The sequence below is a fragment of the Oryctolagus cuniculus genome, chromosome 7 (genome assembly GCF_051225735.1).
Source record: "Oryctolagus cuniculus isolate XC-2025 breed Fujian yellow rabbit chromosome 7, ASM5122573v1, whole genome shotgun sequence".
NCBI classification, from domain to species: domain Eukaryota; kingdom Metazoa; phylum Chordata; class Mammalia; order Lagomorpha; family Leporidae; genus Oryctolagus; species Oryctolagus cuniculus.
The window spans coordinates 6,408,840-6,430,528 of record NC_142873.1 but is presented as its reverse complement, the minus strand read 5'-3'; the positions used below and the strand labels follow the sequence as shown (position 1 = coordinate 6,430,528).

The 21,689-nt window shown below is 51.5% G+C and overlaps 1 protein-coding gene across 5 annotated transcripts in view; it reads left to right on the top strand.

The window, feature by feature from the left end:
• Window positions 1-21,689, top strand: part of ASTN1 (astrotactin 1) — a 340,316-nt gene that overhangs the window by 290,142 nt on the left and 28,485 nt on the right. For 4 of the 5 annotated variants that reach the window (XM_070077167.2, XM_070077166.2, XM_051858230.3 and 1 more), the window contains 2 exons: window positions 13,339-13,607; window positions 20,369-20,502. In XM_070077167.2, coding sequence (XP_069933268.1) covers window positions 13,339-13,607; window positions 20,369-20,502 — 403 coding nt within the window. Of the gene's footprint in view, window positions 1-7,555; window positions 7,908-13,338; window positions 13,608-20,368; window positions 20,503-21,689 lie in introns of those variants that run through there. The other variant, XM_089299443.1, reaches the window with a different exon arrangement.

The window sequence follows — 21,689 nt, the reverse complement described above, 5'->3', positions numbered from 1 at the left end:
TTATGCTGAGACACGGTAGGGCTGCCACAGCCCTCCCCTGCTTTCTGCTTATGTTGAGACACAGTAGGGCTGCCATAGCCCTCTCCAGCTTTCTGCTTATGTTGAGACACAGTAGGGCGGCCATAGCCCTCTCCTGCTTCTGCTTATGCTGAGACACAGTAGGGCTGCCACAGCCCTCTCCTGCTTTCTGTTTAAATTCCAGGACCAGATGTCTGCTTTTATCTGTGGTCCAATCTCAAGGGTCTCGGGGATTCTGACCTCCTCATAGACCGTGTCCTCCCATGCCCAGCAAGGCCAGGTCCATGTGTTGTGTATTGGCTGCTAAGATACTGATGCTGCTCCTTACCCAGCCTGAGCCCAATCATTTCTTTACAGAAAAATCAAACTGTGTGTGTGTGTGCTAGATGTTAAAGGAGACCTTGGTGATGGGGATTTAATGGGAAAAATAGCAAGATGGCCATCTTTACTGGTTATCATAACTGCCAAATGGACCCTGCAACATCAGTAATGGCCTCCAGTGTCCTTGGCAGGGGCCTGTATGGAACCATGCAGTCACTTGCCTTCATGGGTGCAATCGGTTTAATATCTGCCAGTGTTACAAGAATGGAGGACTATCACCTAAAGACAGCTCCATCTTGGTTGGACGTGGCAACATTATCTTTGTGGCATTTGAATGTGATGAGTCACTAATGTGCTTGATTAACACACACACTCCTTTGTAACCATGTCTGGAGGAGAGCTTTAGGTCTGGCCTTTGTCATCAGGGTCCAAACCATTGAAACAGCCAGTCCACTAGAATGTCGCCATTCTTCTCTTGTATGGCCATGGAGTCTCTTCTTCTTCTTCTTCTTTTTAAATTTATTTGACAGATAGAGTTAAACAGTGAGAGGGAGAGACAGACAGAAAGGTCTTCCTTCTGTTGGTTTACCCCCCAAATGGCCACCACGGCCGGAGCTACGCCAATCCAAAGCCAGGAGCCGGGTGCTTCCTCCCAGTCTCCCATGTGGGTGCAGGGGCCCAAGCACTTGGGCCATCCTCCACTGCCTTCCCGGGCCACAGAAGAGAGCTGGACTGGAAGAGGAGCAACCAGGACTAGAACCTGGCACCCATGTGGGATGCTGGCACTACTGGTGGAGGATTAACCAAGTGAGCCACGGCGCTGGCCCCATCAGGTCTCTTCTTTATATGAAGATAATGTTGCATGATTATGAAGACCTGTTCTTTGATCAAGAGTATGTGCTCTGAATTTTATTTTTTAAAAAAATATTATTTATTTGAAAGGCAGAGTGAGAGAGAGAGAGAGAGTGAGGGAGAGAGGTAGAGAGAGGTAGAGGTGTCTTCTCTCTGCTGGTTCACTCCCCAGATGGCTGCAATGGCTGGAGCTGTGCCAATCTGAAGCCAGGAGACAGTAGCTTCTTCCAAGTCTCCCATGTGGGTGCCAGGGTCCAAGGACTTGGGCCATCTTCCTCTGCTTCCCCAGGCCATAGTAGAGAGCTGGATTGGAAGTGGAGCAGCCGGGACTTGAACTGGTGCCCACATGGGATACTGGCACTGCAGGCAGTGGCTTTACCTGCTAAGCCACAGCACCAGCCCCCCTGACTTATTATTTTCCCCAAAAGTAGGGCTGAATACACAGCACTTTTTGTCTAGCAAAGTCTGGGAAGCAAGCCAACGATGGCTAGGGATAAGATCTGCTACTCGTGTCAAGACAGCTCAGGGTCAGCATGTGATCCTCCTGGATAGGAAGCGCTTTTGGTTACTCCTGGAAAAGTTCTTTCCAAGGTCATCAGAGTTCAAACGAGCACTTTCAATAGGCCATGTGTACCCTGGGGCTCTGAGTGGATGCTTGAATGGCTTGGTAAACAATGGAATTATCGATTTTTACCAACCAGTATGATGTTAAATGCCTAAGGAGTCCATTCCTGACTTTTATCTCATATTGTGGTTACTTGTAGAAAATTTTTTTGATGTTATGTGTAGTAATTTATTTGAAAGGCAGAGTGACAGACACAGAAAGAGACGGGGGGTCCTCCATTCACAGATTTACTCCCCGAAATGGAAACCAGAAGCCTGGACCTCCACCTAGGTGTCCCATATGGATGGCAGGAGCCCAGGTATATGGGCCATCATCTGCTGCCCCCAGGGTACATCTTAGCAGGAAGCTGGATCAGAAGCAGAGATGAGACTCCATTGCAGTCACTCGGATGTGGGATGTGGGCATAACCAACCATACCCCAACACCAGTGCCTATTTGTGAGAGCTTTACAGAGTGTATTTTTACACTTTACAGAGTGTAAGCCACCCTTGTCTAGGGCATGGCATCTCACTCATTGTGCCACTTGAAGAAAGCCTGAGTCAGGATCACTCGGGCTGCCTGATAAAACACAGGTTCCACAGCTCCACCAATGTGAGAAGGTACTAAGAAGATCAGGCTGTGTAACGATAGAGGTGTACCCTTTGTTTATCAAAATGGACATAGAACTCGTTCCTCTGAAATGTTCACTCTAAGTCCCTGACAAGTGGCTGACCGGCTTCTGCATGAACACTTGTGCTGGTCAGGAGCTCACCATCGTGGGTTGCCCATCCCACTTTTCCTGTAAGCTAAACAGGATCACAAAACTGCTGTTCAAGGGATCAGGTGACTTCCCTTAACTTGCTCCCTTACCAGAGAAATTTCAGTTCCGTCTTGTGTGTGCCAAAGCTCGTCTCCCTTGCCCCTGACAACCCTCCGATCATATCACTGTCATCCACCTTTCTGTCCCCGCGCCCGTGCACCCTGGAAAATGAGATTTTTTCTTTCATTTGGTAGAGAGCTTATTTCCTTACCCGGAGTCCTGTTTCTGACACACAGTAGGCACTCAGTGAAATCTGTGGCTCAGTAAATCCTCCTATAATCACTGCCCACCTTGGGTCCTGATGCCACCTGGAAATATGCAGAATTCATTCAATCCTGCTTCCAAGTGAGAACCTTCAATACTGAGAGAGCTGCCGAGCCTGCCTGCAAGCCTCCCTGTGTCCACTCTGAACTCCCCCAATTCCTTCAGCCACTGCTGGTATGACGTCGTCTCCAGGGACTCGCAGCCCCCATTGTCATTGCTCAGCTCTCTCCTAGTGAGTGGTGTCCCATGGCATTATTCTCTCTGTCACCTAGGTCACCAGATTCTCTTACCCCGAGCGGGGGCCGGTCTGTTGGCTTGGTAGCCACCCTCCCGTCATGACGAGCTTCTCCTCTCATAGCCTTTGTTTTCCTCTGTGCCCAGCTGTTTCCACCACTTCCAAAGTGTACCACAGCCCTGCCCGTGACACTTGAGTCTCCCGTGCAGCCCGGTTAGGACTGCAGCTCCGGGGGAAGCCACTTCCCGTGGTGAGAGCTGCATTAGGGCTGGGAGAGTCCGCTGCAGAGAGGAGAGTATCTAAGAAGAGAGGGCGTGGGTCATCGAGAGGTGAAGAGAGCCTTGTCCACTCAGCGCATTTTAGAACGCAAAAGATGAGGCCCGAGAGGTGAGAGCAGCGTGCAGAATCCCAGACCGCCGCCGCGAGCCACAGTCTATTTGAGATTGTGGCTCCAGTGGGCAGGGAAGCAACATAAATTTCAGTGAGGCAAAGCTAAGTGGTAACGGACTTTAAGTTCTGTCATATATAGTTAATTTGCAGAATAAATTGGTCAGGGCAGCGAAAGGATTTAACATCCAAATTCATTTGAAAAACAGAAGCCAGATGAGTATCCAGAGGAAAATGGAGACTATTACAACGCTCCCTTGCCGGTTGGAGTAGTATTATTATTGAATAATATTTTTATTAAAAGTTTCTAGACCATTTGGTGGTTAAAGATATTTAGAAGCCAGCCTGTGCAGCGTCCCAGCAAGGCGATGCATCTCCAGCTGCAGTGCCCACCCACGTGCAACTCAGCGTGAGCCGCCTCCATGCAGACGATGCACGGCTGAGTGCAACGTGGAGCCAGGGCAGCCGTGGTAACACGCCAGCTCACCCCTTTCTGAACTTATCAGGCCTTCCCTGCCCCTGTGCTGCAGTCCTGGTTGGGAGGCCGGAAGGAAGGAGAGCCGATGAGGCAGGAGCCCGTCAGTGTATACCTTGGAGAGGTCAGGAATGGACCAGCACTCAGGAGCCCTCGAAGGGGCAGGTGCAGTCATAAAGAGAATATCGCCCAACTGATGGTTCTGGCCAAGCTAAGGGGCTCATGCCCCTGCCCCTGCCCCAGCTGAGAAATAATGCTGCATGGCCCATGGAGGGAGCCATCATTAATTCCACTCTGTAACAGAAGCAGGGCCAAAGATGGTGGGGCTCTCTGCTGCCCTCTGTCACTCGTCTCCCTCCACCTGTCTTCCGCTATTCAGAGGGTTTTCCTGGGTTGCTTCTTGGGGAGGACCAGGACTCCCGAGGAGTCTGGGGCTGTGCACTTGGCTTCTCCACTCAGCCTCCCAGACAAGCAAAGCGAGAGGGTCCGGGGGAGCCTTCATCTCTAGACAAGCTTGTGGCAGCTCTTTCTGGGAGCATGCTGGGCGTGCACGTTGTCTCTCTGCTAATGGAGATTTGAAAATAGCAAATGCCGCAGGTGTTCCTCATTTTCACCTCTCTCTCGGCCTTATCCTCGCCTCCCCTCCCGCTCCCCACGCCGCTGTTTGTGGCGAAGCAGCGGGGATAATCCAGCACAGCTCTGTATGTCCTGAAGGCTGGGACTCTGAATCCCTGTGTCAGGCTGATCTTGACACTGACAAGAAGCTGCACACAGCTGCTGCTCAGCCGTGGGTCGCTGATGGAGCTGAGAACTCGTTTCCGGTTCCCCTCGCCGCCGGGTGCCCCAGGAGGAAGTCGAGGGGGTTGACGGCGAGTCCCTAAACGGCTGCCAAATGAATTGTCATGGGCATGGGTCAGGAGAGGCCTTGCTGGTCAGTGTCATGGTCTTGAAGGCTACAGACAGTGCAGTGATTTGAGTAGTTCCCCCATGCCTACCCGGTCCCTCAAGATGTGAGCTGACTTGGAAATACGGTCTTTGCAGATGTGAGCAAGATGAGGCGATCTGGGACTTCAGCTAGACCCCAAGTCTTTGAGAGCAGAAGGTAGACCTGGACAGAGACACACAGAAGAGAAGGGCATGTGACAATGGAGGCTGAGGATGGAGGGAGGCAGCCACAAGCCAAGGGGTGCCGAGGTTAGCTGGGAGCCAGCGGAAGCCGGGATGAAGCAGGAGTATGACCCGGGGGTCTTTGGAGGCAGCATTGCCTTGACTGCACCTTGATTTTGAACTGGAAGCCTCCAGGGCTGGATGGGAATAATTTTTGTCATCCTAAACCGCTCAATTCGTTGGTGGTAATTTGCTGTCACAGCCCCAGGAAACTTAGAGGGAGAGTTGATAAGAAGAAAAACTTTGGAGATCAGCTTTGAGAGTCATGAAAGGTATTTGGTGAATAAGGAAGCAAGACTGTAGGAGGCAGAAGAAAGGACTCAGATAAACTTTAAATTGTCCAAGGACGGGCTTCAAAATTGGGGAGTCGGGTAACACACACCAGATCTATTACCATTCCGCCAAGACCGAGGACAGCCTCCTGGCCAAGTGCCAGGCTCTAGGGACACACAGTCGAGTGGGTCCTCACCCAGGAAGCAGGTGCAGGCTGACCCCGTGGTGGGCATTCCTCTGGATGCAGTCAGGGGAGTCACTTTCTCTAGAGAAGAGGAGACTGGAGCAGCTCTCGGGAAATGCCTAGGGCAGAGAGGAAGGAGAGAGAGAGGAAAATATTATTCTGCCTGGATGCTAGGGGGACAGGGTGGGAGGCGACTCTGGTGTCCACCAGTCTCCCACAGGCCTCACGCATGTGCACTACTTAGGAGATGCTTTTGGACAAATCCAGTGTGCACTCAGCAAGTACTTTTGCATAGCCCCTGCTGAGACCCCCTCCCCGTTCCCCAGCTTTGTCTTTTTGGCGAATCTCAAGGAGGCTTCCGGTTGTCACTGGAGAAGGTCTGGGCAGCCAGAGACCAGCAGGGTCTGTGTTCCCTTTGCATCCTTCCACCCCCATGCATTTGTTGGACACGTCCAAGTGCAGGGCGTTGGGTGAAGGCCATACAATCTAACATAGCAGGAGGCAGCTCCCCGCCCACTGGAAACTAACATTCTAGAAGAGTTCACTTTGAATTAAAATCTTCAGGGCTTCCCAGGACTTCTTGGATTTGACTCTGGAGATGGGTGGGCTGCATAGATCTCCAGAAATGCTTACGGAGGTCTCACAGCCATGAGCTCTCTTCATGGTTTCCTGTTCCTACCAAGTTTACCATCGAAAGGGGATGTAACAGGGGACACAGCTGTTGTAAAGGCTGTTTTGTGGTTTTATTAATCCCCGGGTAGCTTCTGCTGTCTTGCCATTCGTTTAACTCTGCCTGTCATCATGACCCAAAGGAGGCATCCAGGAGGCTTGGCACATTTAGCCAATTGTTATTCAGTTTACCGTTCCCATGCCAGGATTGACTAACGACTTTTGGCAAAGGCGGAGCAGTGCATCTACACCAAAACCTCAATTGAACACAAGCCTGATTATCCCAGAACCTCAACCAGACAGCTATTTGTTTCACAACCTGCCTGTTAAACAGGGACAATCTGAAGAAAATATAATCTTGTGTTATCCATCAATTCTGAAAGGCCATGTGGGCTTCAGACACCATTTTGTTTCTGTCTCCTACAGCTTCCCAATCTGCATAGTCACAATTGATGAACACAGTGGGCACCTGGAGGCGCCTTGGGGGAAGGGGTTAATTCTGTTTGTTGGGCAATGCTTCACGAGGCAGGCAGGAAATCGGAACACTGCATTTTGAGAAAAGAAAAATGTCAGCAAGGATTGAAGGTGAAGGAAGCATTTCCTGGCCAAGGAGCAATTACACAAAAACTCAGAACCCGACTTTTCTTGCACATCTCGGTTAAGGGTGTAGTGCTGAGCTGCCCGGTGGGTGTCTGAGGACTGCTGACTTTGGCTGGACCTCCTTGTACACCCCTAGGAGCTGCTCTTGACAAGGAGCTGCCTGCAAGGTGTGATTACAACAAAACCATTGGCAATTTCCAGAAACTTCCAGAAGAAATGCCAAACAGCCGGATCTGAAGTGTATAGTAACCTTGGTGCTGGAGTGAAACATGGGAACTGCACGCTGGCAGCTGAGTATTTTTCTTGACTTGTGAATTCATTTTAGGAAGGGACAAGGGTGTTAACTTCTTCGAGTTGGGGTGGTTTCTGAAAGTGCTGGATGGTTGTGAACCAGTGGTTCCCCAAGATTTGGTCCCGCAGGAGTGAAGTGCTTCGTCAGAGCTAATGCAGAGTGGTGGCCATGAGGCCGGAAGGATGCTGGGCTGCCGTGGGTGGGCTGAGACTACAGGCTTCCATGTCTCGGTCTGCGACCACCCTGGGGTCCTGGCCGGTGCGTTCTTTTGCTGTCAATGTGCCGTAGCCTTTGGGGTGCAAAGGGGAGCCTGTGCCGGGCCCAGTCCCGCTACAATCGCCCTGCTCCCCTGGGCGGCCGTGACCCCAGCGCCTGCCTTTGTCTCCCGCCCCAGGCACTCTCCGATCCCCGGGGCTTCACAGACCTGCGCCACCTTTTCTCACGTTGTGGTGTTGCTGGCCACGACTTGGCCTTTCAGTACCAGATCTGGCTGTTCCCGGTGTCCAGCCTAAGTCCTTCCATCCCGAGGGAATCACTCACCCAAAACACGTGAAGGACCCCTGAGATGCTCATGCTTTACAGAACTCTCCCAGTGAACTTTTTGCCGTCGTTGCTCAGGTCGTCTCTGAACAATTCTCATTTGTATGTGACTGAAGGGAGCTGGGATCCTCTCTGGATTGATGCCCTGCTCCGGAGGATAAAAGTAGAAAATCTCAAGGAAACAGACCATCACGGGCCAGGATGAATTTAAACCCAGCCTGTCTAGTCAGTACCAGCAGAGCACAGAGTGCAGTCACTTTATACACAAGTCCCCAGAAATGATTAATTCAACAAATACTTGTAGTCATTCAATAAATGTTTGTTTAAGGAATTGGCGGATGCATCTGTGTGTATTTCACAGTAGTCACTGCGGGGCAGCATGGTGGGAAACAAGACATCATCTGTTCTGCAAGGCTCCTACTGTGTGGTGCTGACGGCAGGCAGGGCGGAAGGAGAGCGGCGCCGTGAGGATAGGGTGAGCGAGAGGGCACGGCCGTGTCCCAGGCACTGCTCTCAAATCTCCCCGTGGATGCCGTCGGCCTTGCCAAATCGGCTCAGTGGTCTCCATTTTATACATGAGAAAGCCCAGACACAGAAAGGTTAAGGACACAGCAAGCTGTTAGCGGTGAGGACACAAGTTGTTACCCGCCTGCTTTGCTCCAGTGGCAGCCCGTGGAGACAAGCGGATGGTTTGGGAGGATAAAGGATGCGATTTCCAGCGCTGGATGCTGTGGTTAAGATGCTGCTTGGGGTCAGGTGTCCCATGGGAGGCTGTGGCGGGCATCTGGGGAAGGAATCAGCAGATGGGAGATCTCTTTTGGTCTCTGTCTCTGTGTCTCTTTGACTTTCAAATCAAATTGCATTTAAAAAAAAAACATAAATTTCAGATGATTAGATGATTGGGGGTGGGGAGAGAAAGAGAGAAAGGCAGCAAGAAACTAGGATTTTTTTCTTCTTTTTTCCCTCTTTTTTTATAATTGAGCATTTCTTTAAAAAGCTTATTTATTTTATTTATTTGAAATGCAGAGAGGAGGGGAAAGAGAGAGAGAGAGACAGAGAGAGAGAGAGAGAGAGAGAGAGAGAGAGAGAATGTCTCCCATCCACTGGTGCAGTCCCCACATGCCCACAGCTCAAATCCAGACACACTGATAGGGGTGTGGCTGCACCAGTGCCTGTCCCGGAAGCTAGGAAGTTAGCTGTGCCTTTTGTGAGCCAGCACGTGACAGTGGAGGAAAGAGCTGTGCAGAGAGCGTGGAGGAGACGGAGGCTGCAGCCTTGCGCAGGCTGAGCTGGAGCAAGTGGATGCCCAAGCAAGCACACCAAGACTCTGCTACTTGTGGGCAAGATCTCAAATACAGGTACGGAGTTGGCTGTCGTCACAGCAATGCGTTGTCTTCCTGCTCCATTATCTGAAACGTTAGTAGGGACTGGGGAGCTGCGTAGAGATGTTTGGCTTCTGTCCATTTTGACTTTTACCTAAAATTTAATCTATGGTCATTCCGAAGTATCCATGAAATGCATAAATGATAGGTAGAGAGATAGATTCATAGGTAGATAGGTAGACAGACCAACCGACCCAAAGTAATCAAAGGAGCTTCAAAGGTGAGAAACACACAGTGCCTGGCTCCGGGGTACTGTCTCGTGCAGAGAGCGATCTCCCGGCGAGAGAAGTGGTCAGTTGTGCCTTTCCTCCTTGCCCTAACTGTGAGTCATTGCACTGTATTGTACTGGGGTTTCCAGAGCCTGTCAGCGCGCAGGTGCAGGAGTGATAAAACTCCCCGAGGGGCTGCTTGGCTCCTGGGCAGCTGGAGGGCACGTGCGTTCTGACAGCCCAGGGTGCCCGGCGTGAGCACCAGGCCAGCGTGGAGGCCGAGGGCGGGCCCGCCTGGCACGCGGGCTGCCAGGGGCCGTAGCTGTGCTGCATTTGCCGCACGCCGGGCCCCCTTCCCGGGCATCCGAGGCTGTCTCCAAAGCTGGGTCCCATTAGTCTGCATCTGATTCCTCTGCTGCCTAATGAACTGCTTGTGATGTCATTAGCATCTCATTGCCTTGGGCACCAGCTCAGGAGAGAGATTCTGAGGCAGCCCCAGAATCCTGCAGGAATTGTACCAATTGACTTCATCATGACGGATTCACCTTCATGCCCTGGCGGTCCCCACCCGCCCGGCAGCCCCTGTCCGAGAAGGGCTTGGTCCCTTGGATCGCCCTCACGGGTCCCCAGCCCAGCCGGGTCAACGTGTGCAAGCCCAAGGCCACGGGCCTCTCTGCTGTCGGATTCTGCGCGTGGAGAACGCTGGTCTTCTCATCGCAGGATGGTCCACTGGGAGACTCAGCCACTGTGAGCTGTAGGATACAGATTTAGCCTGAAGCAAATGGCATGTATTTATAGCAAGCTGTATTTGCAAAATGCTTTGCAGTTTTAGGGCTGTTAACTGCATTCCAGGTTGGATGTTCCGCTCCAGCGCCATGCTGGGAGCCCAACAGTGGTGACTGGAGCCTCCACTGCCCGTTGGTGACCACAGAGAACCACTGTCAGCCCTCACTGATGCCTCATGTCCAGAGACTGTGGACGGACTGAGTGAAATCAATACTCATTTGACTAGCAGACACCTCAGTGGCTCAAATCCCTAGCACATGTCTTACGCAGGTCATGGAGACCCAAAGAAGGCAGGCGGGTGACAAAACTGTACAAGGAGTGGTGACAGAAGGGGAGTGCCCCTGAGCCACAGGCAAACCTCTGCCCTCCCCCTACTCCAAGAGGGCGGGGTGAAAAGCAGGTGCCCCAGGCCCACCTCGCCTGGAGCTCTGAGCACCTTACTGCCCTGTACCTTGGCAGGGGTATGGTTGTAGGTGGTGTCTTGGGGCTAAGGCAGATTTATCTGGGCTCTCACGGCCGGCCTCCATCACACACACATGTGCTTCCCTGGAAGGCTGTAGCCTGGGGAGCTGCTGGCCGTGACTACTGGGGACCCAGCCTCTTCTCGGGATGCTCTGTCCTGCGGGACAGGCCCACTGGAGGGCCAGGTGGCCCTGGCCTCCCCCAGGGGCCTTTTCCTGGGGACACAGGCATTGACGGCCTCCCACCATCTCGTTCTGCACCGTCCCTCCTAGCCCTGTCGGCTCCCCAGCCCTGCCTTGCTCTCAGGGCCGGATGACAGCCTCTGAGAGGGAACCAGCCCTGCAAGGGTCTGCCCCAGTCCTGCACCCTGGGGACCCGGCATGGGCTCCGAGGCGGTGCCTGCGCCTGCAGCGCCCTCTGGCGGCCGTGCCTGCCTGTCCCGCGTGGAGGTGGGAGACAGAAAAGGAATTTAGTGTCCCGTTACTCCCCCTTTGAGGGGACTTTTGCTGCACGGTGGGGATATTGAGGGACTTTTTATTTTTCTGAGTGGGTTTTCTTAATTATCCTGTCATCATCACCTTTCTCTATTTTTCTCCTTAACATGTGTCACACTATTGTCTTACTCCCTCTTTCTCATTATTCAATGAAAAAATATTGTACGGCTGCAGCACTTTTCAAGGTAGTTCTAGGTTCCTTTTCCATATGTATTCATTTTCTGCCGTGGCAAAGTGTCCTCACAAAATGGATCGAGTCTCTTCCGTAGGCTCGTGGACAGTCATTTTAGGCCTGATGTCGCCACCTCGTGGTCACCTCCTGGAAGTGCTGTTCCTGCTCCCCGGTGAAGGTCTTGGCACAGCGCAGGCCTGGTGGGCTGGTCAGGAGGTGCCTGTAGGTACCTGCAGCTGCTAGGGGCAACCGAGAGACCCCTCCCCTCGCCCAAGAAAGCAGTACATCTGTACCGATTTGAACATTTCCCTACCGAGTAAAGGTCTGTTCAGAAATCCCACCAAGGGCAGGGAGGCCTCACTCCACCCTCTCCTACTCCTGTCCGGTCCACATCACACACTGGGGAAGGCCTGGAGGCCTGGCAGGGCCAGGATGGGGAGAGGTGTGGGCCAGACGTGGCGGCTTTGCAAACGCTCCCAGCCGTGCGGTGACTGCGTTGTCAGCTTGGATGTCAACCCAGGTGCACCTGTGGGTGAAGTGATCCGAGGACTATGTGGTGTGGGCTCCTGCGCCTCTTACTTGAGATTATCGTCCTTATTCTTGGTGTGGCCGGTTAAGAAGTGCACTTGTGGGGCCGGCGCCGTGGCTCACTTGGTTAATCCTCTGCCTGCAGCGCCGGCATCCCATGGAGGTGCCGGGTTCTAGTCCCGGTTGCTCCTCTTCCAGTCCAGCTCTCTGCTGTGGCCCGGGAAGGCAATGGAGGATGGCTGAAGTCCTTGGGCCCTGCACCCACATGGGAAACCAGGAGGAAGTGCCTGGCTCCTGGCTTTGGATCGTAGCTCCGGCTGTAGCGGGCATTTGGGGGGTGAACCAATGGAGGGAAGACCTTTCTGTCTGTCTCTCTCTCTCACTGTCTATAACTCTACCTGTTAGATAAATAAACAAACAAACAAATAAATAAGTAAACGAAGTGCACTTGTAATCCATGTAGGGAGGGGTCCAGGTCAACCCTGGAAAACTGCTAAACAACGTCAATGGGAAATCAGGGAGCGCATCCTTGGCCTTGGCGCAGGGAGGAATCCCAGATCCCTGGAGCCCCATGATGGTGACGCGCATCTGGGGGACACGCGGGCTCATGTGGCAGAGCAGACAGGAGGAGGAGTCCCCAGAGCCCCCTGGGCCCCGCCAGAGCGGGCCCTTGACAAAGCCCATGAGTCGTGCCTCTCAGTCCCCCAGAGATCTGGCTCATCGAGTACTGCATTCTGGATGAGCCGAGAGGCCCAGAGTGAACGCTGTGTGCGTGCTCATGATTTCCGGAAGTCCACTGGTTCTGTGGTGTTGCCTCACGCAGAAAGCAATCTGGGGTCTCGTAGGGAACCAGTGCTTGTTGTGCACAGACTCTGTGGCTTCTTGTACGGGCAGAAACCATTGCTCTCCGATAGGTGTTTCTCATGTTTGTCACCAGAAATACCAAGAGCTTCTCTAACGAGGTTTACGAGAGCGATAGAGACCCATCTTACCGGCCTCAGAATGAAAGACTTTTTGACAAAGTCAAAATTGCCTCTCCTTCCTCAATACATTATTTAATAATGATCCAGGGAAGTTCTGTTCTTCCTTAAAGAGTTTAAAATCAGACAACACTGGCTGCAAACCCCAAACATTCCTGCTCGGTGACCCTGAGGCTCTCAACCCGACTTTGCTCGTCTAAAATGGGTTTAGTGATAGACCTCCTTCGGAGAGCTAGGATCGTGCCTAAAGGAGACACTGAACGCTCTCACTTCCACGTTGCTGGCTCCGTTCTGATGATGACTTGACAGGTGGTAGTGACGAGGTTTGGCCGTCTATCCATTTTGCACTGCTGGAGGTAGGTGCTATTAATTCCTTACTTTACCGATGAAGAAACTGAGTGATGAGGCAGTCATGGCGGTTAGCGCTGGGACCATAAGCACAGACCCTGGGAGAGCGCCCCTGGAGGAGACCAGCCATTTCCAGCCACGTGGGTTGCGGGGAGAGTGGGAGCCCCAGACGGTGGAGACAGAATGTGTGCCTGCCACCCACTCCGTGGCGCTCTCTGGCCTCCAGCAGCCAGGGTTGCTCACCGTTACCCTCTCTTTCCCTTCCGTGTCTGGCAGGCAACTCCCCATCAGATGAGTCGGAGGAGCGGGAAAGAGACCCCAAGGTGCTGACATTCCCAGAATACATCGCAAGCTTGTCTGACTCTGGAGCCAAGCGCGTGGCGGCCGGAGTACGGATGGAGTGCCAGAGCAAGGGACGCTGCCCCTCTTCCTGCCCCCTGTGCCATGTGACGTCCAGCCCTGACACCCCCGCCGAGCCGGTTCTCCTGGAAGTGACCAGGGCTGCCCCCATCTATGAACTGGTGACCAACAACCAGACCCAGAGGGTAAGACGCCTGGGACTCTGGGCTCTGGGGGCCATCAGCAGCGTTGCAGGGCTTTCCCAGGGGCCCGGGGAGGTGGCAGAGTGCAGCTGGGCTTGGCGCTAGCACGTGGATAAGAGGCTTTTTGTTGATGAGCTAATTTGCTTGGATGTGCGTGTTTGCTTATTAAGGCAAATCAGTGCATCCACAACACCCAGAGTGATGGGATTCAGGAGTCACAGCCGAGAATTCATTTGGGTCCTTGAGCAAAAAAGGGCAGGAGGAAGGTAGTGTGGGAGGCACTGTTCAAGGAGCCAGCCCTCATTCCTCAGGGGGCAGTCCTGGGGACAAGACCCATGTCTGTCCCTCCCCTGTTGGCACGGGAAGTGGGCCAGCTCCCCTAACTGATCCCCAAGCTCGGGGCCAGCTTGAGAGGTGCAAGTCCAAAGGCAAGGGCTGGGCTGGCCGCCCCAGGCCGGGGGTGAGGGTGCTGCCCTCACTGTGGCTCTGAGAAACAAAGCCCCCAGGCAGAGAGGTCAGGACATTTGCCACTCCGCCTTTGTCTCGGCCTCTTCCTCTCCAACGATGCCAGGAGGAAGTGGTTGGACCCAAAGGAGAGGAAGTGGAGGAATGACAGGCAGTGATGTCAGTCGCCCCTGCTCAGCTCCCACATGCTCCAGGACACAAAGAGCAGAGTGAGTTAGAAACTCACCGCAGCCATCAGGACAGCGACAAAAGCAAAAACAAGGAAGCTGTGGGGTGCAGGACTTCTGAGACTGTAGGCAGAGGCAGGGCTGCGGGCAAGACACAGCATGAGTCACAGGGGTGTGCCCAGCCAGGTGGGGCGATAATTGCTTTCTCTTTTCTCTTTGAAGGGACCCCTGGTGTGTCACAGTTTGTCTCAGACCCATAGGATGTGTGTGTCTTTCTCTCGCCCACCCGCCTCTGCCACAGATATTTGTTTGCATGTTTGAAAATAAGGTTTTTCACAGGAACAAGAAGACAGAGTGTTCCTGTGGCCAAGCAGTTCCTCTTCCATCTGATAGAGGTGGCTATAGGAAGGGGGTGGGGAAGAGGAAGCCATGGTGAGGTGGGGAGGAGGGTGTTGAGAGGATTAAAAGGAGGAGCTTGGTTGCCATAGAGACCCCAAGCTGCAGTGGCTTTGGTCCAATGCCCAGCCCTCTTTGGAGCTGCCTCACTGTGTCTTACCCAAGGCTGCTGGAGACAGCGGGGGTCCCAGAGTCAGACGCAGACAATGGGGTGTGTGAGGTCTTGGAGGGAGAGGAGGGCACGTGCTCCCCTGCTTTCTGCAGAGGAGTCAGTCCAGGAGGAAGGCAGTAGACCCATTTCGGATGCCCTACTCACCATGCCTTGGCCGTCTCTGCTCCCTGCACCTGTCCTCGGAGGGGGGTGGGAGATGCCTTCCATCCGGCTGCCCTGGGATTCTCTGGAGTGTCTAATCATGTGGACAAGTGGCCCGGCTGCCCTGGGATTCTCTGGAGTGTCTAATCATGTGGACAAGTGGCCCGTGCTGGAGTTCAGCCAGCATCACCCAGTTCCCCTCCCCTTTCCTCCGTAGGCAGGCGTGTCCTGTCCCAACCACCCTGCTGCTTCTGCCCTTTTTCCTGCTAATTGTACCCTTTCTCTCAATGAACGGGGGTAAGGAGGGAAGACGTGCAGGAGGAGACAGGTGCCGGTTCACACCAGCTCAGTGTGAATTTTTATCTCTGTCCCTCTGTTGTGTCTGTGGGCCCATTTCTACCCCTCTTTATCTCCTTGTCTGCTTTCTGTTGAAATAGAGAATTGCTCATGCCAGGTTCCAGTCTCTTCTACAACTGTGGTCAAGAAATGAGAAGCTCAAACTATCTGACCAACTAAACCCAACAAGCTTGAGCTCACACTCTTCCTCTCTACCCTACGCCTGTTGTGCCTCCATCTCACTTCCGTTAAATTGCCTGGACTGGAGAATACGGATGTTTCCTAGAATTTTCTTATCATTCCCAACATCTGTTCCATCACCAAGAGACACACCTATCCCTTGAATCCACTCTCTTTTCATGGTAACTCTGTCAGAGCCTAATTATTTCAGCATCCACTGTAATATCAGGATGCCATTGTATGCCAGTAGTCTTCTTCCTGTTCTCTCTATTAGACAGCCCAGACTTATCTATCCACTGTGGACTTCTGTTCTGCATCAAAGTGACCCAATGACTGCAGAATCTGTGCAATACAATCTAAAGTCCTTAGCACGTCATTATAAAGCAGTTCATGAGCCAGTTTTGTCTTCACTTATATGGTTAGGTTGTTACTATTTGTTTAAAAGATTATTTATTTATTTGAGAAGCAGAGTTAAAGACAGATAGAGAAAGAGGCAGGAAGGCCTTCTGTCTGTTGGTTCACTCCCTGAATGGCCAGAGCTGGGCCCATCCAAAACCAGGATCCAACAGCTTCTTCCAGGTGTCCCATATGGGTGCAGTGGTCCAAGCACTTGGGCCGTCCTCCACTGGTTTCCCAGGCCATAGGCAGAGACTGGATTGAAGGAGGAGCAGCCAGGACACCAACTGGCATCCGTATGAGATGCTGGCACCGCAGACGGGGGCTTAACCAACTACGCCACAGCGTCAGCCCCATAGATTATTACTATTTTATATCTTATACTCTACCTTCCAAAGTTAACTCCTTATCCCTTTTCTCATGCATCTGTCCTTCAGCTTTGCAGCTCCCTGTCCCAGAATGTCTTTTCCCACATTTCTGTCTCGGACAAACTCCTACTATTACTTCACTGAAAAGCCGCTCGTCACCGAGAGCCCTCCCGTAGTCTCTGGGGCAGCTGTGGTCCTCAATGCACTGTCCATCGCGAGTGTGCAGGCGTCTCTTCCAGCACAGATCATCTGCTCCCGTGGCTCTTCCCCCTCTAGACTGTGAGAAATACTTGTTCTGGGAAACTCCAGTGCCTCTCCGTGATCCATGCACAGTCACTGCTGTGCTAGTAAGCCAGTGGATAGGCGAGCTTGGCTTGAAAATTCAGCTCTCCTCCTTGAAGAAAAACAATAGCAAAAACTGGAAAATTCTGGTTGCTTTCTTTTCTGGAATCAGATTTAAATCTGGTAACCAATGCAGATTCCCTTTGCCACGTCTGGTGTCTTGTAGCTACCAAGAAAAATGCAGTTTCCTTTACTGTTCCTTTCCAGCAGGACTCCCACTCTTGTCTTGTCCTCAACACACTCTGCAGAAACCTGTGGCCCAGGATTCAGCGAGCAGGCGCTGTCAGGGCTGGGTGTGAACTGAGGGTGAAAAGTCAAAGCTGGGAAGAGATGGCCTTTCAGGTGCTTGCCTTCCTCGTCCTCACCTCCACTGGACTGAGACACAGAGCCTGTTGCTGATGGCTGACCGCTGCTCTCCACGTGACCCCCACCTTGCCGTGGTCCATAGACCCTCGGTAACCCAGCCCTGCCTCCCTCTCACTCATGGGCTCAACATCACTTCGCCCACATGTCTGTAGTCTCTTACAGACAGACCAGCCTGATTTTGGTCTATTTTAGAAGTCAAGTTTCCTCTGGGATGAGCTCTTCCTATTTTTGTCAAGTTTTTATTTGTTTGAAATGGAGATAGAGGGGAGAGAGAGAGAGAGAGAGAGAGAGAGGGGAGAGAGAGAGAGAGGAGAGAGAGTCTGTCTGCTGTTTCACCAGTCAAATGTCTGTCTGCCACCGTCCAAGTTGCCCATGAAGCCGACAAGGACTCAGCTACTTGAACCATCACCACTCCCTTCCAGAGTGCTCCCTGGCAGGACATTGGCCGGGAAGCAGAGCTGGAATTACAAGTCAGGGCACTCTAGTAGGGAACACAGGTGCTGCAGGGAGCAGTGCTCATCCTGGAAGTCTTCTTAACGTCACTCGTTACTGTTTGGAACACTAGTCTTCTTAGTGACCAGATACTCTTTGGTCTGTGCCACAGAGGCCAGGTAAAGATGTGCCTCCTCAGGGAGCCCTTCCCAAATCTGTCCGGGAGGTGGCCCACTCCTCCCTACCCCTCCTGCCGCCACAGACACTCACAGAAACTCACTCTTGCCGACATGGTGGTTATTTGATTATTTTCATGATTTTTAATGTCTGTTTATATCTGGCTTTAAGATTTGTGGAAATAGGAGCCATCTGTGTCTCATGCATTCTTATATGCATCCTGAATACTCAACACAGGAAATGTTCCCTTCTTGCAGGTACCTGGCAAATAATTGTCTAGTGAGGGCCCTGTAAGGCTCTTTTCCTAGTTTTTTTTTTTTTTTTTTTTTTTTTTAAGATTTATTTTGTTTATTTGAAAGAGTTACAGAGAGTGGTAGAGACAGAGAGGTCTTCCATCCGCTGGTTTGCTCCCCAGATGGCCACAATGGCCAGAGCTGCGCTGATCCGAAGCCGGGAGCCAGGAGCTTCTTCCGGGTCTCCCACATGGGTGCAGGGGCCCAAGGACTTGGGCCACCTTCTACTGCTTTCCCAGGCCATAGCAGAGAGCTGGATCAGAAATGGACCAGCCAGGACTAGAACTGGCGCCCATATGGGATGCCGGTGCTGCAGGCCAGGGCTTTAACCTGCTGCACCACAGCACCAGCTCCTCTTTTCCTAGGTTTCAACCATGCAGCTTTTGATTTGAATTTGGCTCAGCCAGGGAAAGATAAAGTTAGTGACTGCTGTGTGTACCTGCTTCCTGCTGGGGGTGGTGGGCACAGCATTAATGTGGAGCATCTCGTGGAGAGAGCCTGGGAAGTCCTGGGAAGCCCAGGGGATTGTGCAGACCCCAGGTGCTGCCACTGCTCCATTCGCTTACGACCCGAGCAAGGCACTGGACCTCTGTGAGCTTGCTCGCCCCCACTGTAAGTCTTGATAACTACCAGAGTGTTAGCATCTGGGGCCAGTGCTGTGGCTCAGCAAGGTAAGCCGCAGCTTGTGTTGCCTGCATCCGTATGGGAACGCCTGTTCAGCCAGTCCCAGCTGCTCTGCGTCTGACCCATCTCCTTGCTAATGTGCCTGGGAAGGCAACAGAAGATGGCTCAAGACCCACGTGCACTTCCTAGTTCCTGGCTCCTGACTCCTGGCTCCACTGTGGCCCAACCCTTGCTGTTGTAGCTTTTTTGATGGTAAAACTGCAGATGGAATCTATCTCTCTCCCTCCCTCCCTCCCTCTCTCTCTCTCTCTCTCTGCCATTCAAATAAATAATTATTCTTTAAAAAAAATTGTTCCCACTCCCTGGAGGCCACCAAACCTGGAGGGGGTTGGTATGGACTCTTATTCCAATTGTTTAACCTGATGTAGGCTTTGCCAAATTCTGAAAGAATGGAACAGAGCATGTTGGCTTTAGGTTTAGACATGTCACCAGGACCCACTTCCTCACGAAGGTTTTACCCCTGTTGCAAGTTCTGCTACCTCAGGGCTCTAACTTTATCCTCTGGTCCTTAGTGTAATCAGAAACCATCTCTGTGACAGCACTGCATGAAAAGAAAGGTGCTAAGTTCAAGGTGGGCATAGAGCTCTACTAAGGACTCACCCTTGCAGTTCAAAGACAATAATAAAACCTCTGGCATTTATTGGAGGTAAATTTGTACAGGATACTAGAAATATGTCACATATATAACTTAGTTTTATATATAACACCTACAATATTATATAAACACATATTTATATATAACATGCTTTCATATATTTATGTTAAATATAAATGTATATTTTATAAAAATATATAAAGCATGCATATATTATATTTCATATGCAATATATTTTACATAAACTATATAAACTATATACAAAAATTGCATTTAATTTTCCTAACCCCCATTTGGAAAATGCTATCTTTTTAAAAATTTTTGTTTATTTTTATTTGGTTGAAAGAGAGACAGAGACAAGAATGGGAGATATCTCCCATCTTCTGGTTCATTCCCCAAATCCCCACAAAAGGTAGGGCTGAGCCAGGCCAAAGTCAGGAACAATGAACTTAATCCAAGTCTCCCACACGAACGCCAGAGACCCAGTTTGCTGCCTCCCAAGGCATTGGCAGGAGGCTGGAATCAGGAGCAGAGCTGGAATTTGAACCCAGGCCCTCTGACACAGGGTGCAAGCATCCCAAGTGATGTGTAAACCACTGTGCCAGATGCCCACCTCAAAGAACTTGCGTTGACATAACTTGTCCAAGGTCACATGGCTTAGCAAAGATGGGCTTATTGCCCAAGGTAAACTGCTCCAGAGGGTGGCTTGGTCTTTGTACCACATGGTCTCTCTTATTTATGGTCAACTGAGATATGCCTAATGCATAATGAGAACCCAAGGCAGATTGCAAAAGTATCCTAAGAGGGATGCAAGGCACGTTGAAGGGGTGAAAAGAAGGGAGGGAGGAGGCAGTTAAGGATGCCAGAGAAACTCAGAGGAAGGGCTAAGTGGCTCGGGCGGAGGGAAGAGTGGAGAAGGCAGCCGGCCCACAAGATACGTGGTGAAGTGGTCACTGTTTCTTGAACCCAAAGTGGGAATAATGGAATGGAATATGAAGGAGTTGGAAGGTGGAATGTGAGTTGCGTCTAAGGTAACAGCCCTAAACCACAAGGATGAACTGTTAAACAAAAGGGAGAGGGGCACCCCGGAAACAATCTCTGGGAGTGAGATTTTAGACCAAAAATAGTGAAGTGATGACAACCTTGTGACTGCAAGTAATTTTGGGCCCTGCAGAGCTTTGGAATTCTGTCCTTGGATTCTGATGACTTGAGCCTGGCTTCCCGACACTCACTCTTTTCTCTGCTCTTACGCAGCTCCTGCAAGAGGCCACCATGAGCTCTCTCTGGTGCTCAGGGACTGGAGATGTCATCGAGGACTGGTGTCGATGTGACTCCACCGCCTTTGGAGCTGATGGACTCCCTACCTGTGCGCCTCTCCCCCAGCCTGTGTACGGTTCCCCTTTTCTGCCTCTCACGCATGTGTGCCTCAGTGTCATTCTGCAAAAAGATATTGAGTGTCTATGAGTTGCAAAGCACTAGATTAGGCATGGGGTAACAAAGAAAAGAACATGGCATTGTGCCTGCCTTAGGGAAACTTTAATCTACCTAGAGAGGCAGGCAGACAAAGGGTTATAGTAGAAGTAGGTAAAAGTAGTTGACATTTAAAGAAAGCATGAAGAAGGAATGGCCAAGGCAGGATTTGCACAATGACTTCATGGATGAGGTGGCATTTGAACTTCCCTTTGAAGGTGAAGAAAAGGTAATAGAGCAAAAAGCACTGGAGGAAGTCGGAGAGCTACAATGAAATCTGAGATAGATCAACAACACTGTCTCCTGTCAAATTCTTACTGGGCAACAGCAATTTGTGGAGCAGCTGTGTAATGCTAACACATCCCATTTTCCAGACAAGGATATGGCTTCAAGTAGATTAATTTTTCCAAAATCATACAGCAAGAAGCTGAGCCATGGCTACGAGGCTATGTTCTTAGCCATCACAGTATGGAGAGGATAGAATAGAGATAACTGGGGGTAGAACCTACAGGGCTCGGTGACAGTGACTATTGGAGTGAGGCTGAAAAGGAATCTGAAGATGGACTTAAAGGCTTAGCTGGGAAGATGAATAGGCTACCATTGAGAAAAGAAGCGTCAATGGATACACAGATTGGAGGAGAAGGCATCCCGTCTAGGATGGCCTTGGAGTTACGATGGGGTCGTTCTACGGAGATGTTCAGTGCACAGAGAAAGATGGTGTGGAGTGCTGCTAAAAGTTAGTGTTAGAGATAAGCTTTCAATCAACTTCAGACAGATGAGTTGATGGAGCACAACCTGAGGAAGAATGTTGTGGAACAGGTGTCAACTGTGAAGGGCAGAGGGCGTCAGATTGACATCAGGGATGTCTGCATTTGAGGAGGCAAGAGGATGAAGTGCTGAAATATTGAACATGTCCTATTTCCAGTCACTCAAGGGCAAGCTAGAAAGACACGGCTGCAAAGATCCTCAGGAGCTGGGATCTGAGGCAAGAGCTCTCTTGGTCTCCACTTTGACGTCTGCCTTGGGAGCAGAATCACAGAAATATACTGTCTATCTGATAAAGAGTTCCAGTAGGACAAACTGGAAGGGCGTGACTCCATGGGCA